The 21,169-nt window shown below is 43.1% G+C and overlaps 1 protein-coding gene across 2 annotated transcripts in view; it reads left to right on the plus strand.

Annotated features, from left to right (window-relative positions):
• Positions 1 to 21,169, plus strand: part of FAT2 (FAT atypical cadherin 2) — a 102,304-nt gene that overhangs the window by 59,578 nt on the left and 21,557 nt on the right. For both annotated transcript variants that reach the window (XM_083422241.1, XM_083422242.1), the window contains exons 7-17: positions 2,092 to 2,231; positions 5,348 to 5,623; positions 6,719 to 6,929; positions 8,720 to 12,775; positions 13,532 to 13,728; positions 15,313 to 15,466; positions 16,285 to 16,518; positions 18,173 to 18,562; positions 18,930 to 19,144; positions 20,079 to 20,216; positions 20,953 to 21,096. In XM_083422241.1, coding sequence (XP_083278367.1) covers positions 2,092 to 2,231; positions 5,348 to 5,623; positions 6,719 to 6,929; positions 8,720 to 12,775; positions 13,532 to 13,728; positions 15,313 to 15,466; positions 16,285 to 16,518; positions 18,173 to 18,562; positions 18,930 to 19,144; positions 20,079 to 20,216; positions 20,953 to 21,096 — 6,155 coding nt within the window. The remainder of the gene's footprint in view (positions 1 to 2,091; positions 2,232 to 5,347; positions 5,624 to 6,718; positions 6,930 to 8,719; positions 12,776 to 13,531; positions 13,729 to 15,312; positions 15,467 to 16,284; positions 16,519 to 18,172; positions 18,563 to 18,929; positions 19,145 to 20,078; positions 20,217 to 20,952; positions 21,097 to 21,169) is intronic.

Genomic DNA, 21,169 nt, shown 5'->3' on the forward strand with positions numbered 1-21,169 from the left:
ATATTCTCTACTTGCCTCATTTTATTTGAAACATAGTTTTTTAAACTTGGAGGCTTACTACTTTCTCCAAGTAGTGCTCAGGAGTGCTTATGTGTCAAGTCAGGTGGCCTATATGAGCAGAACTACATTTACCTACTCCATATAGTTTTGCTCCACCATTTCAGGAACTCATACAATAGCATCTTAGTTTCCCCTTGTTATCTGTGAAACTGTTTCTGTTATCACAGAAACTACAGCTTCCTAAAAATGGCCACAGCTCCTATTTCTCCTGCATCAAGGCTGCGCTCTATCCATGACACAATAGATCCATGGCTGCCCTCCATCAAAGCCTCCCAGTTGCTGCTGTTTTGCTTCAAGGAACTCTACTTCCAGATCTCTGGAACACAAATAGGACCATAGGAAGTTTCCCTATTGGTCCAGCTAGCTCAGCATTGCCTATACTGACTCGCAGCACCTCTCTGGGGTTTCAGGCAGGGGATCTCTCCAAACCCTACCTAGAGATGTCAGGGATTGAACCTGGGGCCTTCTGCATGCAAAGCAGATGCTCTACCACTGAGCTATGGCCCTTCCCCAATGTGACTTTTGTAACTACCTGAAGGTGGCTATCATATCTGCTCTCAGTCTCCTCTTTTCCAGGCTAAACATCCCCAACTCCCTCAACCATTCCTCATAAGGCTTGGTTTGCAGACCCTTGATCATCTTGGTTGAAAGGGATATTTGTCAGGACTGTAGTATGGACTATCACTCCCATTCTGATCATGATCCCCCTCCCACCTCAACATATGCCTGCATTTTTTTTGAGGGGGGGGGGGAGAAATAGCTGTAGAGGAAATGCTATTTGGAAATGGAAGGATTAACATGACAGAGTTGATTCCCAGAGAAAAGAGGTGGACTATGGTGGACAAAATGGAGCGGTCTATACAGGCCTTATGTGGCAGGAAAAGCTGTGAGATAGTGGTGGGGAGATTATGCTGCTAGCCAATTGTACTGAAAAGTTATCTTTTCTAAGCTCTGGGGATGGGGTGAGGCAGAGAAAGGAGAAAAATGGGAGGGTGTTTCGCTCATGACGTCATGCAGATGTCAGGGAACACAGCATCACTATTCCACAAGATGATGCCTACTGTAGAAGCAGGATACATTCTCTAACTCAGTGTATAGTCACACAAAGAGCTCTAAGAAACCTTGCTTGGAGAATAACCCATAGATTATTATAGTCAGCCTTACACAACTTGTGACACTCCAAGCTGAAAGCAGCCCACCAAATGGGTATTGTGGCCTGCCAGGTAACCTCGCAATTTTTCAGCCTCTGCTTGGTCACTCTTGTTGGTGGTTAGCTGCATTTCATTTGGTAGGCCGCAGGTTGCTCAAGCTGACTACCTTTCATCATCTCTGCAGCCTGCTCTTTAGTTTTATGGACTATTGGAGAATAAAGCTGCGGGGTTTTCTGTCTTATTTCAGTCTTCAGATGCTAAATGTGCATTATTGAAGTCCTTATCCAATTGTAACTAATGGTGGGGAAATGAATAAGAACTCTGCAGTGGCTTCCAAAACATCTTCTTTTGGGGTGGCTTGCTCCACTGCAAATCTTACAGATGTTTGTCCTTGCCCAGGACTCATCCATGAATCGGAGCAAGTCTCAACAGAGAGAGGAGAAGTGGTTTAAGCATCACACTTTGAAGCAAAGCCAGCAAATGTCCTCTCCCCTGCCAATTTCTCCCAATATTTCTTCTTTTCAACAGAACATGCCCTTCTGTGTCCCACTGGTTAATTTCAGCTCCCTTCACCTTGTATAGCAGTTCAACAACAAACTAGGCATTATTGCATGCTTAAGCCTATCCAAAACTTAGGGAAAATAAACAAAGATGCAATGAGGACAATAGACGCCTTTCACAGAGGTTTTCCACCCACCTTTTTTGCTATTCTGCTGCCTGCCTCTGGATATATTTTATTTGTTGCAAATGCTACCAGCTGCAATGATGCTTTTCCCCCTCTTGGATCCCTGCCTGCCCGGGGAGATGCTGTTACTCAGACACCTGGCCTCCTCCGTCATAACTCCTACCCTATCTACTTAAGTTATCTCTTTCCTCTAAGGTGGTGATGATGACATGGATTTTGACATCGAGAAGAGCACTGGCAGCATTGTTATTGCGAGAACCCTGGATGCAAAGAAAAGATCAAACTACAACCTCACAGTGCAGGTCACTGATGGATCAAGCATCATCAAGACACAGGTGAGCATCCACAAAGCCTTGTCCAAACCCTTCTGTATTCTCAGGGAGAGTTTTTATAAGAACTTGGGATAAGAACATACACAGAGTTCTCTCAAAAAATTACTTTGCCAAAATGCTAAAAATTCATGATTCAGCTGAATATGCATAAGACTGGGGGATAAGGTGCTGTAAGGGGCTCCCAATTTGGCCTGTGTAGGTTAACAAAATGGCATCGTCTTTCATGCAAGCTCCTTGGAGAAAACACCCCAAACTCAATGCTCAAATTCTTCTCAATGCACAACAAAAAAATAAAGATAAGAACACTTACCAAAGGTGTCACTTTTTCTTAAATTCCTTCCTCTGCAGATGCTGGCCAACTGTGGTACAGTACTTGGAGACTCAGGGGCCCAGTTTGCATGCAAAGCTAAGCCTAACCACTGCTTAATATAAATGAGCAAACATGCAGTCTGTCAGAAAGGAGATTGCGGTCCCTTTCCTCTTACCTGGTCATTGTGCTGCTGTGTTGAGCTGTACTAAGCCATCTCCAGGAGCTTCCACATGGAAGAGAGCTGCAGCTTAGAGCACCTGCTTTGCATGTAGAAGCTCCCAGGTTCAATCCCTGACATTTCCAGGTAGGGCTGCCTGAAGCCCTGGAGAGCTGCTGCCTGTCAATGTAGACAGTAATGAGCTAGATGGGCCGATGGTTTCACGCAGCATAAGGTAGCTTCCTATGTTAAAAGGGTGAGCTGATGACAGTCTCCTGCACCACATCAGGTTTGACCCAAAACAACAAAGGGCTTATTCATTCATCCAGATCAACCACATCATCCATGACACTGTATTTCAGCACATCTCCACATGAAGATATGTACTGAGATAATTATGGCAGGCATTTGAGATTGATGAGTATTCTTCCCTGTGTGGCCAGGATGAGAGGAACTGAATCCTGAATCTGAATCATGGTGAAGCGGAAGCCCTGAGGCTTCCTAAGTTCGTTAAATTGGCAAGTTCATTACCAATCCCTGGCAGGTAGGCCTGGGAGAGAACGCTGCCTGAAATCCCAGAGAGCTGCTGGCGGTCTATGTAGCCAATACTGAGTTAGCTGGACCAATTGTCTGACTCAGGGTAAGGCAGATTTCTATGTCCCAGGGTCTGAGCAGTCAGAATAATTCTGCATCTAATGCAATTGCCTGTTGCACATAACTGGCAGGATTTGTAAGGCCTATTAGCAAGTCCAAGAGAAAGGTGAGGACCAAAAATGGTTCCACCAATCCACCTCTTTCCTTTGCACGTGTCAATCCAAATCCGAAGGCATCTCTAAACTGTTTTGATACTGGTTTAGCTGTCAGAGTCTCTCTGAAGCAATCTGGGAATTGTAACTTTTGTCAAGATACTGAGAATTATTTGCTATAGATCTGTTGTTCATGGGGTCTTTGGCCAGTAGCCATGACAGCTAATGAATTCAAAAGTGACCTGATATTTATAGTGTAGACATGCATTTTGTCTCCCAACAGGTAGGTAACCTCACCTTTCACTCCTGCCAACAAGTGCATATGTTTGCCTGGGAAAACAAGGTTTTTAGCAGGGATTTAATCTGATAATTGCTTTACTGATAGCCACTAAAGTTATGCAAAACCTAGGAGGTGGTGGGAAGCAGATGCTGAGGGTGCTGTTTCAGTGTGACTCAGTAGTAGATTGATGGTATTTTCAACGTCTTTATAACATTGTTCTGCTGCCACTAAGAGTCATCTTCTGACACCTTGGCTGACATGCAATCCCGGCCTCCAGGAACTTTTCTTCTGTTTACTTTGGCATTGACAATCACTGCTGGGTATGTTGGTGAACCTGCTCTTGCAAAATCATGGCAAGTTGGATTTCACTGAAGAAAGCAGGCGATTGCATCAGGTCGTCTACTTCCAAGATGCGGTTTGCAATGAAAAACAACTGGATCAAATAGACAGAGATTGCCAAGTTCTCTTCGCAACATTTGACAGCGAGCTTAAGGATGGGTTTATTTTTTCCTGTTACAAATACGTTTCCAGGCTGCTGCAGATATATTGTACACTTTCCCCACCATGTCATTCCTGTCCTTATTCTGTTAGTTTCCTGGGATGAAATAAGCAGAAGTGCAACTACACCAAATAAGTTTCTAAATTCTAGTATGTACATCCAGTGCAGCTAAACTGATTATCACCAAACATTAATGGTGTCTGAGTTTTTTGGTCCCCTTTGCTGTTGCTTATCCTTATCCTTCACCTTCATAATCCTCAGCCTCATTTGCCTACACTTCAGTATGATTGGCTGGGATGCCCCATGCCATTTTAGGAGCACCAGAAGCTACCTTATGCGGTGTCCATCTATCTCAGTATGGTCTACGCTGATAGGCAACAGCTCTCCAAGGTTTCAGATGGGACATTCCCAGTCCTGGAGATGGCAGGAATTGAACCTGGGAAATTCTGCATGCAAGGCAGATGCTCTAGCACTGAGCTGCGGTCCTTCTTCCATGAGGTCATCACTTCAGATATAGTGTCATCTCGTTCAAGCTGGGCACCCTGGTAGAGCCCACCATGACACCTGCCCTGTGCCCCCTTGATGTCCTTTTCCAGACAGGCATCACAAGCAGTTCTCACTGCACTTTTAATTCCATGCCCCTGAAGTATCATTACTTGGGGACATGGTGGGGAATGAAAACAGTGGCCCTATGTCACCTGGTCCCACTGCCATGTAAGCCCACATAAGAACATAGGAAGAACCTGCTGGATCAGGCCAATGGCCCATCTCCTCCAGCATCCTGTTCTCACAGTGGCCAACCAGATGCCTGTGGGAAACCAGCAGGGAGGGCATATCCAGAGCAGAAGTCGTCCACCAAAGACCTCAAGCCTAGAACTGGACTCGCATCAAGTCATTGACAAAAATCGCATAGAAGCTCTCTGGAGCACATGTTTTATATATGCATTTATGCACATGGCAGGGAGCACACGTCCAAAGCCTGCTAACTCTGGCATGCTGAAAGCTACAAAAAATGACCGCAATAGAGTTTTCTGTCAAAATTGCTGTGCTTGTCTAAGAATTAACCTCATCATTCCAGCCCCCACCCTGCCTTCTCTCTTACATATGTTCTCCCTACACTCTTGCAGGCCTATATCCGTGTGATTGACATTAACCAGCATTCCCCCAAGTTCTTGGAGTATCAATATGAGGCTCACATTCCAGAAGACACGCCTCCCGGGACAGAAATTGCCTGGGTCCGTGCAACAGACAAGGACCATGGGAAAGGACTGATCTACACCCTTCAGAGCAGCGTGGATCCCAGAAGCATGAAGCTTTTTCAGATGGACCCAAGCAGTGGCACACTCATGATGGCAGAAGCACTTGATTCGCAATCCATGTCACTGCACACCCTGACAGTCATGGTATGGGAGTCACAGGAAAGCAACTTGTATATTTATTTGATTTATATCCAACTCTATCCCATGGGCTTGGAGTGCCTTACAGCAGTTTTTCTCAATTTCACTCAACGTGTACTTGTTGCCGTGCACAGCTAGGTATTGTGTCAGGGTACGATGACCAAAACACAAAGATACTATTGTGGGTTAAGCAAGGCCATTATTTTATTGGCTACAGTCAATATATTGGGTTGGGATGGGGTAAGTATCTGTCTGCTGGGAAAAACAGCTCACCACCACCCTGAGGCTGAGGCCACCATGCAGCCCACCATGCCAAGGGCCACCGAGATGGCAACCTGGGGTATGTGCCAATATATGGCCATTGGCCATGGCCTCCCAAGCTAGGGTGAAGACCTTGAAGCACCATGCCCAATACCCCTTATGGTAGTCCCCCCCATAAGTTATGGATCCTCACCAATGTCCTTCCCTGCCAAAAATGTGACAGTCAGGAATAGATAAACATACATTCTTGCTATGGGAAAGGCAATAACCTCACAGTCATGGGCCAACTGTGACCCTTTTAACCAGTGACCAAAGAACATCCTGAAACTGTAGGAGGAAGGGAGGGGAAGTTGGTGATGACACTGAGTACTGAAGCCACAGCCCAGGGCTCCTATTTACATCCACCCCCAACAAGGCTTCCCTCTGGTCCACACCCAAGCCCTGCCCACCCCCTGAAGCCAAATGAAGGCTCTTATTGGCTCTTGAGGTTGAGCTGCAATTGAGATGTGGTGCAACAGCACCAACCAACTAGATGGCTGTGGTTGCCCCTGCCTTCCACCACGTAGGTGCACATAGAGCAGAACAGCAGTAAACTGGGAGTTGATGCACTTGCAGGGCAGGAGTCTTTTTCTGTTGCTGTTGCATGCAGTTACTCATTGGAGACTGAGATGTGGCTCACGGGTTCATCCAAATGAATGAGAGTGGTTGCAATGCCAAGTCCATACTGTCCCTTTCCCCCAGGTCCATTTGGCATTCTGCAGCTGGGAAGTGTCACATTGCAATGAATGCCTTCTTTTCTCTAAGACTGACATTCACGCGTCCACCTGTTCTGCCACTTAGGTGCGAGACCAGGAAGTCCCGGTCAAGCGAGACTTTGCCAGAATTGTCATCCATGTAGAGGACTGCAACAGCCACCCTCCCCAGTTCTCCAGCCTCCATTACAAGGCGGACGTTCTGGATGCAGCCCCAATAGGCACAGAGGTTGTGCAAGTCCGAGCCCTGGATCAAGACCGAGGAGTGAATGCTGAAATCCACTACTGCCTTGAGGCAGGTAAGGGACTTGAACATTTATAGCTGCCTATGAATGCAAATGTTTCCCTGAATACTGAGTGTAATTGCATGTGCTAGCTAAATATGGTTTTTCCCAATGTGCTATAAATGCAAGACTAATAGGAGCAAGAAAATTACATGAACTGGAGTGGACTGGCATATGAATGTGCTGGTTGACCTCTGTGAGAACAAAATGCTAGACTAGATGGACCTGGTTCTGCAGGACTCATGTCCTTTCTCAGCCGCTATCCTTTCACTTTCCATCTTGTGTGCTGAGGACAGTGCCTCTGGGTTCCCCAAGTCTAACCACAGGCTCCAAATTCATTGACCATACTCCCATTGTATTAGTAGGCAGAACCAGCATCAAGTCAAGAGTCAGATGGTTGTGCATCTGCCAAGGGCACACACCACAGGTGGAAGCCCACCAACAAGACCTGCTCCTTCTCATCACCTGCTTGTTTACCTGCCTCTCATTCAGACCTAAACTACAGGGATTGTAAGAAAGAGGAGTAGTAGGTGCCACTGCTTGCTTGCTCCTTGGCTCTCTGCCTGGTCAAGCAAAAAGAAGAAGAAGAAGAAGAAGAAGAAGAAGAAGAAGAAGAAGAAGAAGAAGAAGAAGACAAAAACGTGCACAGAAAGGCTGATTTGAAAATTCAGTTGATATGAATAATAGTGTATTCAGCATCAAGTGCTAATGAGCAAAAAAAAGGCACAGTAGCTAGCATAAAGCACCCGTTTCCAAATATATCCTTCATCAGTGTACATATTGCTGTAAAGCCAAACACACAAAACAATAATTCATATCGGTTCAATATACCATGTATAAACATTTTAAAACCATAAGGCTATGCTACTTTAAATATTCAATTCCATTAGTACAATAAATGTCCTATCAAAAATACTCCAAAAGCTACTATAGCCATAATTTAATCACTTAATGCACATAAATAATTGTTGCTTACCAATCTTATGAGGCTTGTATGATTTGGAATTTTTTTTTAGCACTTGTTTGCTCAGCTATGCCAGCCAGCAAAGCACTATAGTTTATTCATTCATTCATTCATTCATTCATTCTCCTGTCGCCCCCACCATGTGGACACATCATAAAATGTTCAGCAGGTCAGTATCACCTGCTCATTCTGGACAGAAGTGGCATCTAAAAATAAAAATGGGCCACCATTTTAGCCAACGTGTTGAACGAATCTGAGTTGCGATTCTTTTTCTATGAGCATTTTTCTTCTTTGAGTTCACAAACACACTTTGCTCCCTATCAGTTTTCACAGCCTTACATCTCCAAGCCAGCAGCTCCTAAGTGTAGCATGAAAGTCTGTTTAACGTTTTGAATTGATCCGCGGCTAATACCGTTTCACATTTCTAAATCTCTTTAAACAAAGTGTAGCCTGCCAGGGAAGGCATTGTTTCCCATTATGCTCTCTTGAGTAGGGCTATTTGTCCCTAAAGCTGCAATCCTTTTCCAGAAATAAGCACCACTGAAAAAGCAATGGCTTACTTCCAAATAAAGTAGATCAGAACTGGCTATTAAGCCTTTCATTTTAACTGTTAGAAAGGCTGTTTTATATATATACGTATATATATGGCACTGTCTTAACAGCACAAGTTCCAGGGGAAAATAATTGGGGGGCGGGTCCCATCAACAAGTGTTTTTAAGAGCAATTATCTCCTAATAAATGAGATGGGTACATGTTAGGTGGGTGATCAGATGGGTGACGAAAACCAATAAACACAACAGCAATTTAAGCGTGGTTTTTCATTCATTCTTTCTTTTTTCAGGAAACAATGGAGACTTCTTTGCTATAGACAAGTTGTCTGGAATTATTACAGTGTCTCAGAAGCTGGATCAGACCAAGCAAGAGAGATTTGTTCTCACTGTAAAGGCAGAAGATCAAGGGTTTCCACAACTGAAGGACTCTGCTACCGTGAACATTTTTATGAAGCCCTCTGATGGCACACCTCCACAGTTTTCAGAGGAGGAGTATGTTATAGAGATCAGTGAATCCGCTGTTATTGGCTCTCCTGTCATCCTAGTTTCAGCCACGAGCCTTTCGTCTGTTACCTATGAAGTAAAAGAAGGAGATAAAGATGGCTTATTTTCCATCAACTATCAGTCTGGCCTTATTTCAACACAAAGGAATCTAGATTTTGAGCGGGCTTCATCTTATCAGCTGAAAATCCGTGGCACCAATATGGCAGGAGCATTTATGGATGTTCTGGTGTTTGTTTATGTCATAGATGAGAATGACAATGTGCCTATCTTTTCTAAGCCTTCCTTTGTTGGCCGGATCAATGAGAACGTTCCATTGGGAAGTATGATTATGGATGAAAACAATGCGCCGCTTGTGATTCATGCGTCAGATGCTGACCGAGATTCTAATGCCTTGTTGGTCTATGAAATTTTGCAGCCAGAGGCACTGAATTTTTTCAAAATTGATCCAAGCATGGGTACTCTTACTACTTGCGCAGAAATTGATTACGAGCGTGTCCCAGTTCATCACTTCAATGTCCATGTGCGTGACAGTGGGAAACCCAATTTATTTGCTTCCAAACCCACTGAGGTCACCATTTACATCAAGGATGTTAATGATTGTCCTCCTGTGTTTACAAATGATATTTATGAACTTTCTGTAGGACTTCCTGTCCATCACGGGATGGAGCTTTATACCATACATGCAGAAGATGTGGACTCAGAGATAGCCTACAGTATAGTAGGAGGGAATCCTAATCACGTTTTCTACATTCATCCAACAACTGGCCTCATCTCTGTGCTGAATGCTACCATCTTAGAACGCTATCATGAACTCACAGTTAGAGCTGGAGATGGTTTATATACAGCTAGTGCTATGGTTATGATTCATTTTACTGAACCACAAGACAGTACCTTAAAATTTGATCAAGATTTATATACAGCAACAGTGAAGGAAAACACCACAGATATCCAAACTCTGCTTGCTCTTGGTGTCATTGGGAATCAACTGAATGAACCCCTCTTCTACTCCATCATGAATGGCACAGAGAAGTTCAGGGTGATCCATTCTTCAGGAGTGCTACAGACCAAGGGCATAGAATTTGATCGGGAAACTCAAGACACTTATGATATTGCAGTGGAAGTAAAGGACATTAGAAATCCGCCAAGGGTGTCTCAAGCAATGCTCAAAATCTATGTGGACGACGTTAATGACAATGCACCCCATTTTGAAAATGTGCCATATTATATAGCTATGCAGGACGGCACTGAGCCAGGCGATGTCATCTTTCAGGTTTCTGCCACTGACTGGGATCTGGGGAATAATGGAGTCATTTTTTATTCCTTTGCAGAAGATTACAAGTATTTCCGGATTGACCCTTACTTAGGGGACATCTCACTCAAGAAACCCCTTGATTTTCAAACTTTGAATAAATACATACTAAAAGTGATTGCCAGAGATGCCGGTGAACCTCCCTTGTATGCTGAAGAAGAGGTTCTGATCATGGTGAGGGACAAATCCAACCCTCTGTTCCAAAGCCTCTTCTATACTGTGAAAGTGCCTGAAAACATTCCACTCTACACGTCTATTCTCCACATCCAGGCTCGGAGCCCTGAAGGCTTGCGTTTAATATACAACATTGTGGAAGAAGGAGCTCTTAAACATTTCAACATTGACTTCAAGACCGGTGTGCTTATGGTCACCAGCCAACTAGACTATGAATCTGACACAAAACATGCCTTTACAGTCAGAGCTACAGACACAGCAATGGGTGCCTTTTCAGAAGCAATGGTAGAAGTGGAGGTTGAGGACATCAATGACAATCCTCCTGAATTCTCTCAGGTGGTTTATACTGCGTCAGTCACCGAAGGCCTGCCAGCTAAGACCCCCGTCATACAGCTCCTTGCTACTGACAGAGATTCAGGGAGGAACAAAGTGGTTTCATATCAGATATTGGAAGACCGTTCAGATGCGTCAAAGTTATTTAATGTTGATGCCAGCACAGGTGAAATAACAACAACTCAGGTTCTAGATTATGAAGCCAACCATGAATTTCGCATTAGAGTGAGAGCCACAGACCATGGAATGCCTCCTCTCAGCACTGAAGCCCTTGTGGTGATCAGTGTGTTAGACATCAATGACAACCCACCCAAGTTCAGTCAGCTTCACTATGAAGCCAATGTGAGTGAAATGGTCCCCTGTGGCCATGTTGTGATAAAAGTCCAGGCTTTTGACCCTGATAGCAGGGACACCCATAGATTGGAATATCTAATCCTTTCAGGGAATGAGAAAAGGCATTTCACCATTGACAGCACTTCTGGAATCATTTCCACACTGAATCGTTGCAAAAGGGACCTGGAGTCTTTTTACAACCTCCGAGTCTCTGCATCAGATGGCGTGTTTAAAACCACAGTGCCAGTATACATCAATACCACAAATGTAAATAAATACAGTCCATCATTTCAGCAGGATGTATATGAAGCCGTTTTGGCTGAAAATGCCAAGGTTGGAACCAAAGTGATTGAATTGCTAGCCACTGACCCAGATGATGGCCCGTATGGCACCGTAGATTACACCATCATAAACAAGCTTGGCCAAGAGAAATTTGCAATAGATGACAAGGGACGCATTGAAACGCTGCAGAAGTTGGACAGAGAAAATTCCACAGAGAGAGTTGTTGCTATTAAAATCATGGCCAAGGACGGGGGAGGAAAAGTGGCATTCTGTACTGTCAAAATCATACTTACAGATGAAAATGACAACCCGCCACAGTTCAAAGCTTCTGAATACATCTTGTCTATCCAGTCCAATGTGAGCAGAGGGTCACCAGTCATTCAAGTACTAGCTTATGACGCTGATGAAGGAGTGAATGCTGACGTCACCTACTCTGTTGATTCAGTGGAGGAGGTTATTGCAGAGGATGTGATTGAGATTAACACTGCAACTGGAGTTGTTCAAGTCAAAGAGAGTCTCCGCAGGCTAGAAAACAGGACAGTGAACTTCAAAATCAAAGCTGAAGATGCAGGACCTCCCAATTGGAATTCTGTTGTTCCAGTGAATCTTCAAGTTGTTCCAAAGGAGGTGTCCTTGCCAAGGTTTTCTGAGCCACTATACACCTTCTCAGCATCTGAAGACCTCCCGGAGGGATCTGAAATAGGATCAGTTAGTGCTGTGGCAGAGGACCCTGTCATCTATAGTTTGGTGAAAGGTACCACTGCTGAAAGCAACAAAGAGGGGATATTTGCTTTGGATAAACGAACAGGCACCTTGACTATTGAGAAGGCAATGGATCATGAGAAGATGAAATGGTACCAGATTGATGTTTTGGCTCACTGCTCACACCAGGATACTGACTTGGTCTCTTTGGTGTCCATCAACATCCATGTAAAAGATGTCAATGACAACAAGCCTATTTTTGAGGCTGATCCTTACAGGGCCTTTGTAATGGAGAACATGCCACCAGGAACTACTGTGATTCAGGTCACTGCCAATGATCAAGATACTGGAAGTGATGGGCAAGTGAGCTATAGCTTAGGATCTGAACCAAGCAACATCAGAGAGCTCTTCACCATTGACAGTGAAAGTGGTTGGATCATGACTCTTAAAGAGCTAGATTGTGAGGTTCAAGAAACCTACCAGTTTTTTGTTGTGGCGTCAGACCATGGTAGGAAACACCAGCTTTCTTCTCAAGCCCTTGTGGTGGTCACCATAACTGATGAAAATGACAATGCTCCACAGTTCACCTCTGAAATCTACAAAGGGTCCGTGGTTGAGAATGCTGAGCCTGGGCAAATGATCACCACACTTAGAACAGTAGACAATGATATTTCAGAGCAGAACAGACAAGTCACATGTTACATCACTGGTAAGAACCTATCTCTTCTAACATTTTGATAAAATAGAATACAACTTGTTTTCTGGTAGGTTTGCTTGACTTTGAGAAGCACCTTATCCTACAATTAGTCTTGCTGAAATCTCTGCAGCTGATAATATCTGATGATAGCCTTTATTAACTAAGGACCGCGTAATGCAACATGTTTCAAATCAGGTGGTACTGTGGGGTGCAGGCATGAAAACTACATGCCAGCATTGCCTGGAAGGACAACCCTTTGAAATCAGAGAACTCAAAAGCAATCCCTGGCTCCTTCCTAAGCCACATTATGCTCCCCTTTCTCCTCCTCATGCTCTTCTGGGGGATTCCCTCAAGGTGTGGGAGGCGGTAACTGGAAAGCCCCATCGCAGAAGTGGGCTTCTGGTAGTCGAGCTCATTAGCTGAATCTTGCCCATATAGTCTTAATACAGCAGTTTTGATTCTGCTCAGAGTCAAGTACATAGATGCAGTCAGTGGGGCAGCATGTTCATTATAACTAGGGCAAACAAATTTTCTTGACATCCCATACAGAGGAATGAGACTTAAGAGACACAGGATACAATCCTATACTTTGTTGGAGTAAGTCCCATTCAACTTAATGGGGCTTACTTCTGAGTATGCATGCATAGGATGGCAATGTCAGGGTTCTTGTCTCCTTTCTTTACCTCTTCCCCTTAAACTCTTAGTTTTTTTGGTTTTTTGTTTTACTTTGTATTGTCTTCAATTATGATGCCTTCTCTGCCTTATCAGAAGGAGATATCTTGGGACAGTTCAGCGTTGCTGAGGTTGATGGAGAATGGAAGGTTTTTTCCAAGAAGCTTCTGAACAGGGAAGAAAGAGAAAAATATCTGCTCAAAGTCATGGTATCTGATGGAAAGTTTCAAGCAGCAACAGAAGTGGAGATTTCAGTCCTTGATGTCAATGATAACAGCCCTGAATGCAAGCAGGTGATTGTGTATGTCTATAAAGTTGTGTCTCCTCATCCACACACACACACACACACAAACACAAACACACACACAGAAAAACCACACACCACTAGCTGTGTGCCAATTTGGAATCAAAGCTGACCTGGAGAAGCCACCTTGTAAGGTGGGACAATCCCTTGAACAATTACATGTTGGCAGTGTTGAGTCATCCTATTCCTCTTGTTTTAGATGTACTATGACATGTGTTGTGATTCTGTTGCCTTGTACCTGATTGGGAGCGAAGGAGGAGGCAATATAAAAGAGTTCAAGGTGGAGAAGATGGAGAATAGCAAAACAGAGCAGAATTGCACTCTTTGTACAAACTATGGCCTCTTTATATTTTTGATGGTTCTGGATATCAAAATGGTAGCTGCGAAGTGTAAGGAATCATAAATGCATGGAATTGCACTCTCATAGAAAACTTGCCCCAGAGAAAAACTAGATTAAAAGTGATCAGATATGATTTAGGTCAGGCATCCCCAAACCCGGCCCTCCAGATGTTTTGGGACTACAATTCCCATCACCCCTAGCTAACAGGACCAGTGGCCAGGGATGATTGGAATTGTAGTCCCAAAACATCTGGAGGGTCGAGTTTGGGGGTGCCTGATTAAGGTCCTTTATGAGTATTAGAAGATGAGGATTCACTGGCCTTATTTAACTAACAGTTGAAGGAGTGGTCTGCGGGGAGGTATGCCATCATACACAGTGGTACCTCAGGTTACAGATGTTTCAGGTTACAGACGCTTCAGGTTACAGACTCCGCTAACCCAGAAATAGTACCTCGGGTTAAGAACTTTGCTTCAGGATGAGAACAGAAATTGCACGACAGCAGCGGGAGGCCCCATTAGCTAAAGTGGTGCTTCAGGTTAAGAACAGTTTCAGGCTAAGAACAGACCTCCAGAATGAATTAAGTTCTTAACCCGAGGTACCACTGTACCTGGCCTTTCAGCAGCAGTGCCAGTACCACTTACCAGGAGGAAGAGAGGGAAGGGTGACATTGTGGTAGGGTGGCACTGCATGGGTGCACAATCCAGTGCTCCTTCCACTGCGTCTGCACAGCACATATCTCCCTGCTGCACTGCCCTCTTGCAGTGACACCGCAACTGGGAGGCTAGGTACTCCTGAGCAGCTATGCGCCTTGGAATTCTGTAACTGTTTCCCCTTTCTTACTCTGCCTAGGACACACAATGTGGTAAGGATGGCAGAGGCTGTTCTTTGGCTGTTTGTATTTATACCCTATATGTAGCTCATTCTTCTTTTAGAAAGCTTGAAGTATCTTTCTTTAGGATTCCAGTGGTCTTCTTCTCTCTAGGTCCGGATTTCGTTAGCTTCACCATTTGCTATAACAAAGTCAACCAGGCCAATACAGATGCCTGTGGGTGCATAGCCTTGACTTTAGGCATCAGGGTTGAACTAGATAGGTTCAGCTAATGCAAGAAATGACCATTCCATCACTATTCTGAATCCCAGCATCTGTTAATGGAGTGGACCACTTCTTCAAGGCATTTCACTTGGAATGAAGTCAGTCTTTTCACTTGAAAACATCCTTTCTTTTCATTCCAGACACCGTATGAAGAGAGAGTTTCAGAAGATGCACCTCAAGGGTTTTCTATTTTGAAAGTGTCAGCCACAGATGTTGATGTTGGTAGCAATGGCCAAATTACCTATAGTCTCCATGGATCTGGTGCTGATGAGTTCAGATTAGACCCCCATACAGGTAAGATGGGCATCTTCCCCAACCCTCCAGCGTATCGCTGACTCTCATTCCCACTCTTTGAGCATACATTAGAGATCAGAATATTGTCCCTGTGTGCTAGCCTTCCCCAACATGGCTCCCTTCTGATGTTTTGGACTTCAACTCCCATCAGCCCCAGTCAGCATGTGTTGTGGAGCAGCACGTGGGTATAGCCTGTCAAGAAAATACAATTGGTATTCATTCACAATTTTTTTGGAACACCTTTAAGCCCACAAACCATGCCTAATTAATTACTTTTTAATGTTGTGTTTATACCACAATAAATTTAAGTTACATAAGGGCAGTTGATGTTATATAAATAATTGTGCTGATCTTGTTCATGAGCAGACAGTGGGATAAATAATGTAGTATTTGTTGAAAACCGAATTGCAAAAGAATAGAAACAGCGCTGATGGTGAAGAATACACATCAGAATGGAAATTGTTGCCATCTGATATCCCTGGCCTGGATTTATATTATTTTCAGAATATTCCCACATGGTATGAGCTCTTGAAGAAGGTGATTTTTCAGTAGTATAATATCTAGTAAGGTCTATTTCTAAAGAGACTGGTACATGCTGTCCATAATTCTCTGCACCAGTCCAAGAGAGAACAGCATACTCAGGCAACTCTGCAGAGCAGAGAAGGCTATCGGCTATTAAATATGAGTTCCAAAGCCTGGAGCCATTTTTTTTTTAATGTTTAGGTAAGCATGCATGTTTTATCAATTTAAAAGCCCAGGATGCCATGGAACCTGCCCCGTATTTATGTCTTTATTCATTCTGATCATTCCCACGCCAGGGGAGCTGACCACTTCTTCATTACTTGACCGGGAGCTGAAGCCCAAGTACCAGCTTGTTGCCAAGGCAACAGATGGAGGAGGACGTTTTTGCCAGGTGGGCATAACTGTGGACCTAGAGGATACAAACGACAATGCTCCCAGGTTCTTTCCCAGTCATTGTGCAGTAGCTGTCTTTGATAACACCACAGTAAAGACTCCCGTGGCAGTTGTCTCCGCAAGGGACCCTGATGAAGGTGAGACAAAATGTGGTCTCTATTGCAAGTTTATAATACAAACAGATCAATGTTTTTGGCAAATGAAGAAAAAATATCATTCATGAGGAACTTAATTTTAAGTATCTTGAGTGTTTTCTGTAATCTTGTTAAGATATTTATGTATGTGTTTATTTATTTTGTTAATGAACCACTTCCTATGAAGCACCCCAGAGCAATTTAATGATTAAAAAGAGAAAGAGAGAGATTGAGAGTTCAGGATATTTAGGAAGACATCTCATAGGCAAGCACCTATTTGATGGACCATTGACAGATTTGTGCAAATATGATGTGGAAATCAAATGCTACTGAAATTTGAGTTTCAAGTTTGGCTATGCCTAGATAGATTAATGGGAAATTCTTTCTGCAGTGGAAAATCTTTGGGTGTGTGTGTGTCATTTTTAGGATGACTCTTTTCACATTATAATGAAGAGCAAAAATTTGTATGCTAATACAAAATGTATGATCCAAATTGTATCATGCATGACAGTAATATATAAAAGTGTATCATAAGTGATTGTAATATATTAAACAATTCCCAGATCTAGAGTAGCTGTGTCGTATCATAGGTAAATGATGTGAAATAGCCTATGTATCTAGTCACTACAGATCATTGGCTGTTGGAGACAGCTCTCTTTCATCAATCTGGTAGACTTGTCATATGTCAGGAAAATTCCTGACATGTCCTGGTTTTCGAGACATCAGCAAAATACAGTATCAGGGGAAACCCAGTGAGTTTCTAATAAAAGTTCAACATATTACTTTTCGAAATATGGCAACCCTATCAATCTGGTAACTTTATAATGCCAATGGTATTGTTTCACAGATCCTGTATAGTCACTCATTTCTATATAGCCTAACATAATTAATCCTAGTCAGAACTAGAGCAATTGAAACTGAACAGAAACTGGATACCTGAAGCCTTCAGCCTCTTGGATTATAATATATTTCAAGTACGTCTTCTTTGAAGTTAATTACTATTTTCCAAAATTTTCTGACTTTTAAACTTTCCTACCAGAGATGAAGAAGCTCTCCCTATTCACGCCATTGCAAAACCAGTTATTTGCTGTTTCCAATCAGCTTATAAATCTGCGGCATGGTTTTATAATTTTTTTTAAATCTAAACAGATGGAAAAACCTGATATTTATTCAGCAGAAACACCCATGCTGCCTATAGAGTAGTTTGCTGCAGATCATTTTTCTCATTTATTATGGAGGATTTAACCCCCCAGGTGATCCAAAGTTATTAAAAAATGATATCATCTGGAAGGATTCCACTTCTTTTTGATCATAATTGTTTCTTGCAAAGAAACATGTATCTTAGAATCTGATTTGCCCCGTTTTGTGCCATGACAATACGCCTAACCTGCAAGCACTTGCAAAATTAAACACAGTAACCTTCCACTCTTCATCAAATAATAACAAAACACAATCTATAACGTCCACGTAAACCTATAATTTATGCTATTTTCAGGAAGCACTGCCACCTACTCCAGGTTAAAGTCTGGATCTCTGATTATTAAGGCAAGAAATGAGACGCTAGGTATGCTTGTTTCCCATGTATTAAATAAAGATGGAAATGAAATGCTCTCTCCTGTAATATTTCTGTCTCTTGTGGGTCCACCCTTCTCCCCAGGTCTTAATGCAGAAGTTGTCTATGCTCTTCCTGAGTCAGCTAATGGCCACTTTTCAATAGAGGAGGCAACAGGAGTGATCCGGCTGGAGAAGCCTCTAAAAGAATCACAGGTGACTGCGCTGGAGCTCACCGTGTGTGCCACAGACAGGGGTTTCCCACGCTCCCTCTCCTCCTTTGCTACTGTCACCGTCTCAGTAGTGGATCTGAAGGAATATCTGCCAGTGTTCCTGGATACGGAATACGTGGTTGTGGTACAGGAAGACGTGGCTGTTGGCACAGAGATTCTGAATCTGTCTTCATTAACAAGAGATAGTGCTCAGGGCACTGAGATCAAGTATGAAATTATGAATGGAAATGATCATGGGAAATTCAGGCTCCATTCCAGCACAGGTAAGTGGGCTATTTACTCAGCAGGCAAGATAAGCCAATGATACTTTCACTCTTCTTTAGATTGGCTTCTCCCAGGTGATTCTCTTGCACTGCAGTTAATTCCCCTGGTCCCTTTCTATACAGATCCGACGACAAATCTATCAACAATACAGAGCGATGGTTTTATAGGGTTGGGGAAAGGAAAAAGTAGTGTTTTGTTCTCACTCAAAAATACAGCAGTAAATTTTGGTCACTTTTGAATGGGAATGTTGCTTTATCTGAAATAGTTATATTTTCTTGTGAGGTAGCCACCCATCCCTTTAGTTTGTATAGCTAGTATGTTGGTTGTCCTGTGTTCAAAACATTTCTTGTCCCTGTCTATACGCAGGCATCTTATATGTTAATGGAAGCCTGGATTTCGAAGTTAGCCATGAATATTACTTGTCTATCGAGGGTATAAGAAAGGGCTCTGCTTCTCTCAGTGACATCACCATGGTTGTGATCAACGTCACGGACATAAATGACCACGTGCCAATGTTCAGCCAAGACCCATACATTGCCGACATCCGTGAAGATGCAGCTGTTGGTGAAATGGTGATCACGGTAAGAAATAGCATGGGACTTCACTACTGCATTTTGGACACAGCCTCTGCCACTATAGTTTAGTGTTCTGATGGCGTCTGTGGAGGAAAACACAGTGAGCAGTGCACAGGATTATTACTAGAAGATGAGCCTTTGGCCTGGTGTAATAATGGATGCAGTAAATGAGAGAAGTGGGAAAAGATGCTGTTAGGCATATTAGCTGATAGCCATCTCCATCCATCATCTTCAGACCAAGCACAATATTGGTACAACGAGAAGGCATTTAAAAGCAGCCATTACTGGCCTGGTTTGCACCTAACATCTTTAACAAACCATGAGTGGTTCCGCAGACTATCAAACAAGCCATAGCTTGCTTCTCCAAAGTTGGGGTTGTTTTCCAGCTGCTCTTGCCTTGTGACTTTGCAGCTTGTCAAGCCTCTGGGTGGCCAAAGAAACCATGGTTAAGGAAGAATGTTGGACTCATGCATAGCACCAAGCCATAGTTAAAATGAACCAGGGTTCATAGACCAACACCAAACCGTGGTTTCAGATTGAGGTTTTTCTGGCAGTAAACAAACCATAGTTACGCCAGTGAGCAGGATTCACACATAAAGCTAAAGGCAAGGCATAATTTAGGGTTGTGTAAGAATCAGGCCACTGAGTTTATATTAGTGATCAGCCCAATCTTTGGCACCTTTTAAATAGGCTGGTATGGGCTTTGGCATTACACAGAGGAAATAGCAACACCTCCAAACAGGACTATCATTTCTTAGGGCTACACACACACTATCTGCCCCATGGCTTTGATCCATGCTCCCCCCCCCCCAACAATCAGGCCAACCCAGCCCACCCATTCTGCTTATTTTAGTGAAACCTTCACAAGTTGTCCAAGAGATAATGCTTCTTTCCTGCTAAAGGTTGCTGGTGGTAATAACTCAGCTTTTTCTCTCTACAGGTTCTAGCAGATGACAAGGATGGGTTGATGAACAACCAGATCACATACTCAATTGTGGTAGGGAATCCACTAGGCCATTTCATCATTGATCCCAAAGGTGGACAGATCCATATTGCCAAGCACCTGGACAGAGAAGAAGTGAGTGACAGATTCAGTGGGAGTGAGGCTAAGATGTGTTAGGGTTTAATACTGAATAATTAAACTACTGGCAACACATCCACAAGACAAAAGAGGAACTTTTCCAAAATAACAATGGAAGTTAATGGTGCCCACCTGCCGAACATGTTTATAATACTAATAAAATGTGATAGTCAATAAGAAAGAGTAGCTTAACATTCACTGGGCATAGAAATCAATATGAAGGCTACTTTGAATGTGCAGTAAGAGCTGCTGTTTAAATGGGAAGGCAGGAGCATTCAGTGGTTAGAATACCCATATTTGTGGTTTCTTGACTTGGTGTATAAGCCTAATCTCATCTACATCCTCCACCCTTGCTTCACCATCTGTGAGTTGTGATCTCTGTTTATAAATAAGGGTAATGTAAACGACTAAACAAAAGTTATCTTAATTTATTTTTATTTTTGAAATTTTATTTACAGGCTTTTACAATATACAGAACAAAAATAAAAATAAATCACAATCATTCTTGATTCCCCTTCCCCTCTTTCTGTGGTTCCTTGTTTATATTTTAATTTACTGCATATCCAAATTTACTACTGATTGACTGACATGGACTTAGAACTCATCAACCCTGTAAGTCTTAGTAAAGTAGAAGGCACTTATAATATTAGGCCATAAATGATACTTTACTTAATCATCATTTAATATGTATTGGAATAACCAAGCTCCTTGGTACATGCATTATATTTTCTAGATATCCAGCTATTCTCTCAAAGTCCGAGCCGCTGACAATGGACAGGTGCCTTTTTTCAATGACACCACTGTACTCATTCGGGTGTCTGATGTCAATGATAACCCACCCAGGTTCTTTCAGCTCAATTACAGTGTGACTGTTCAGGTAAAGTATCAATTCCAAAGCATCAGCCTTACCCGATTAGTCTTTTTCAAAGATAATCCTAAGAGTTGCCATG

Source organism: Podarcis tiliguerta (assembly GCF_965153285.1).
Source record: "Podarcis tiliguerta genome assembly, chromosome: 2".
NCBI lineage: Eukaryota > Metazoa > Chordata > Lepidosauria > Squamata > Lacertidae > Podarcis > Podarcis tiliguerta.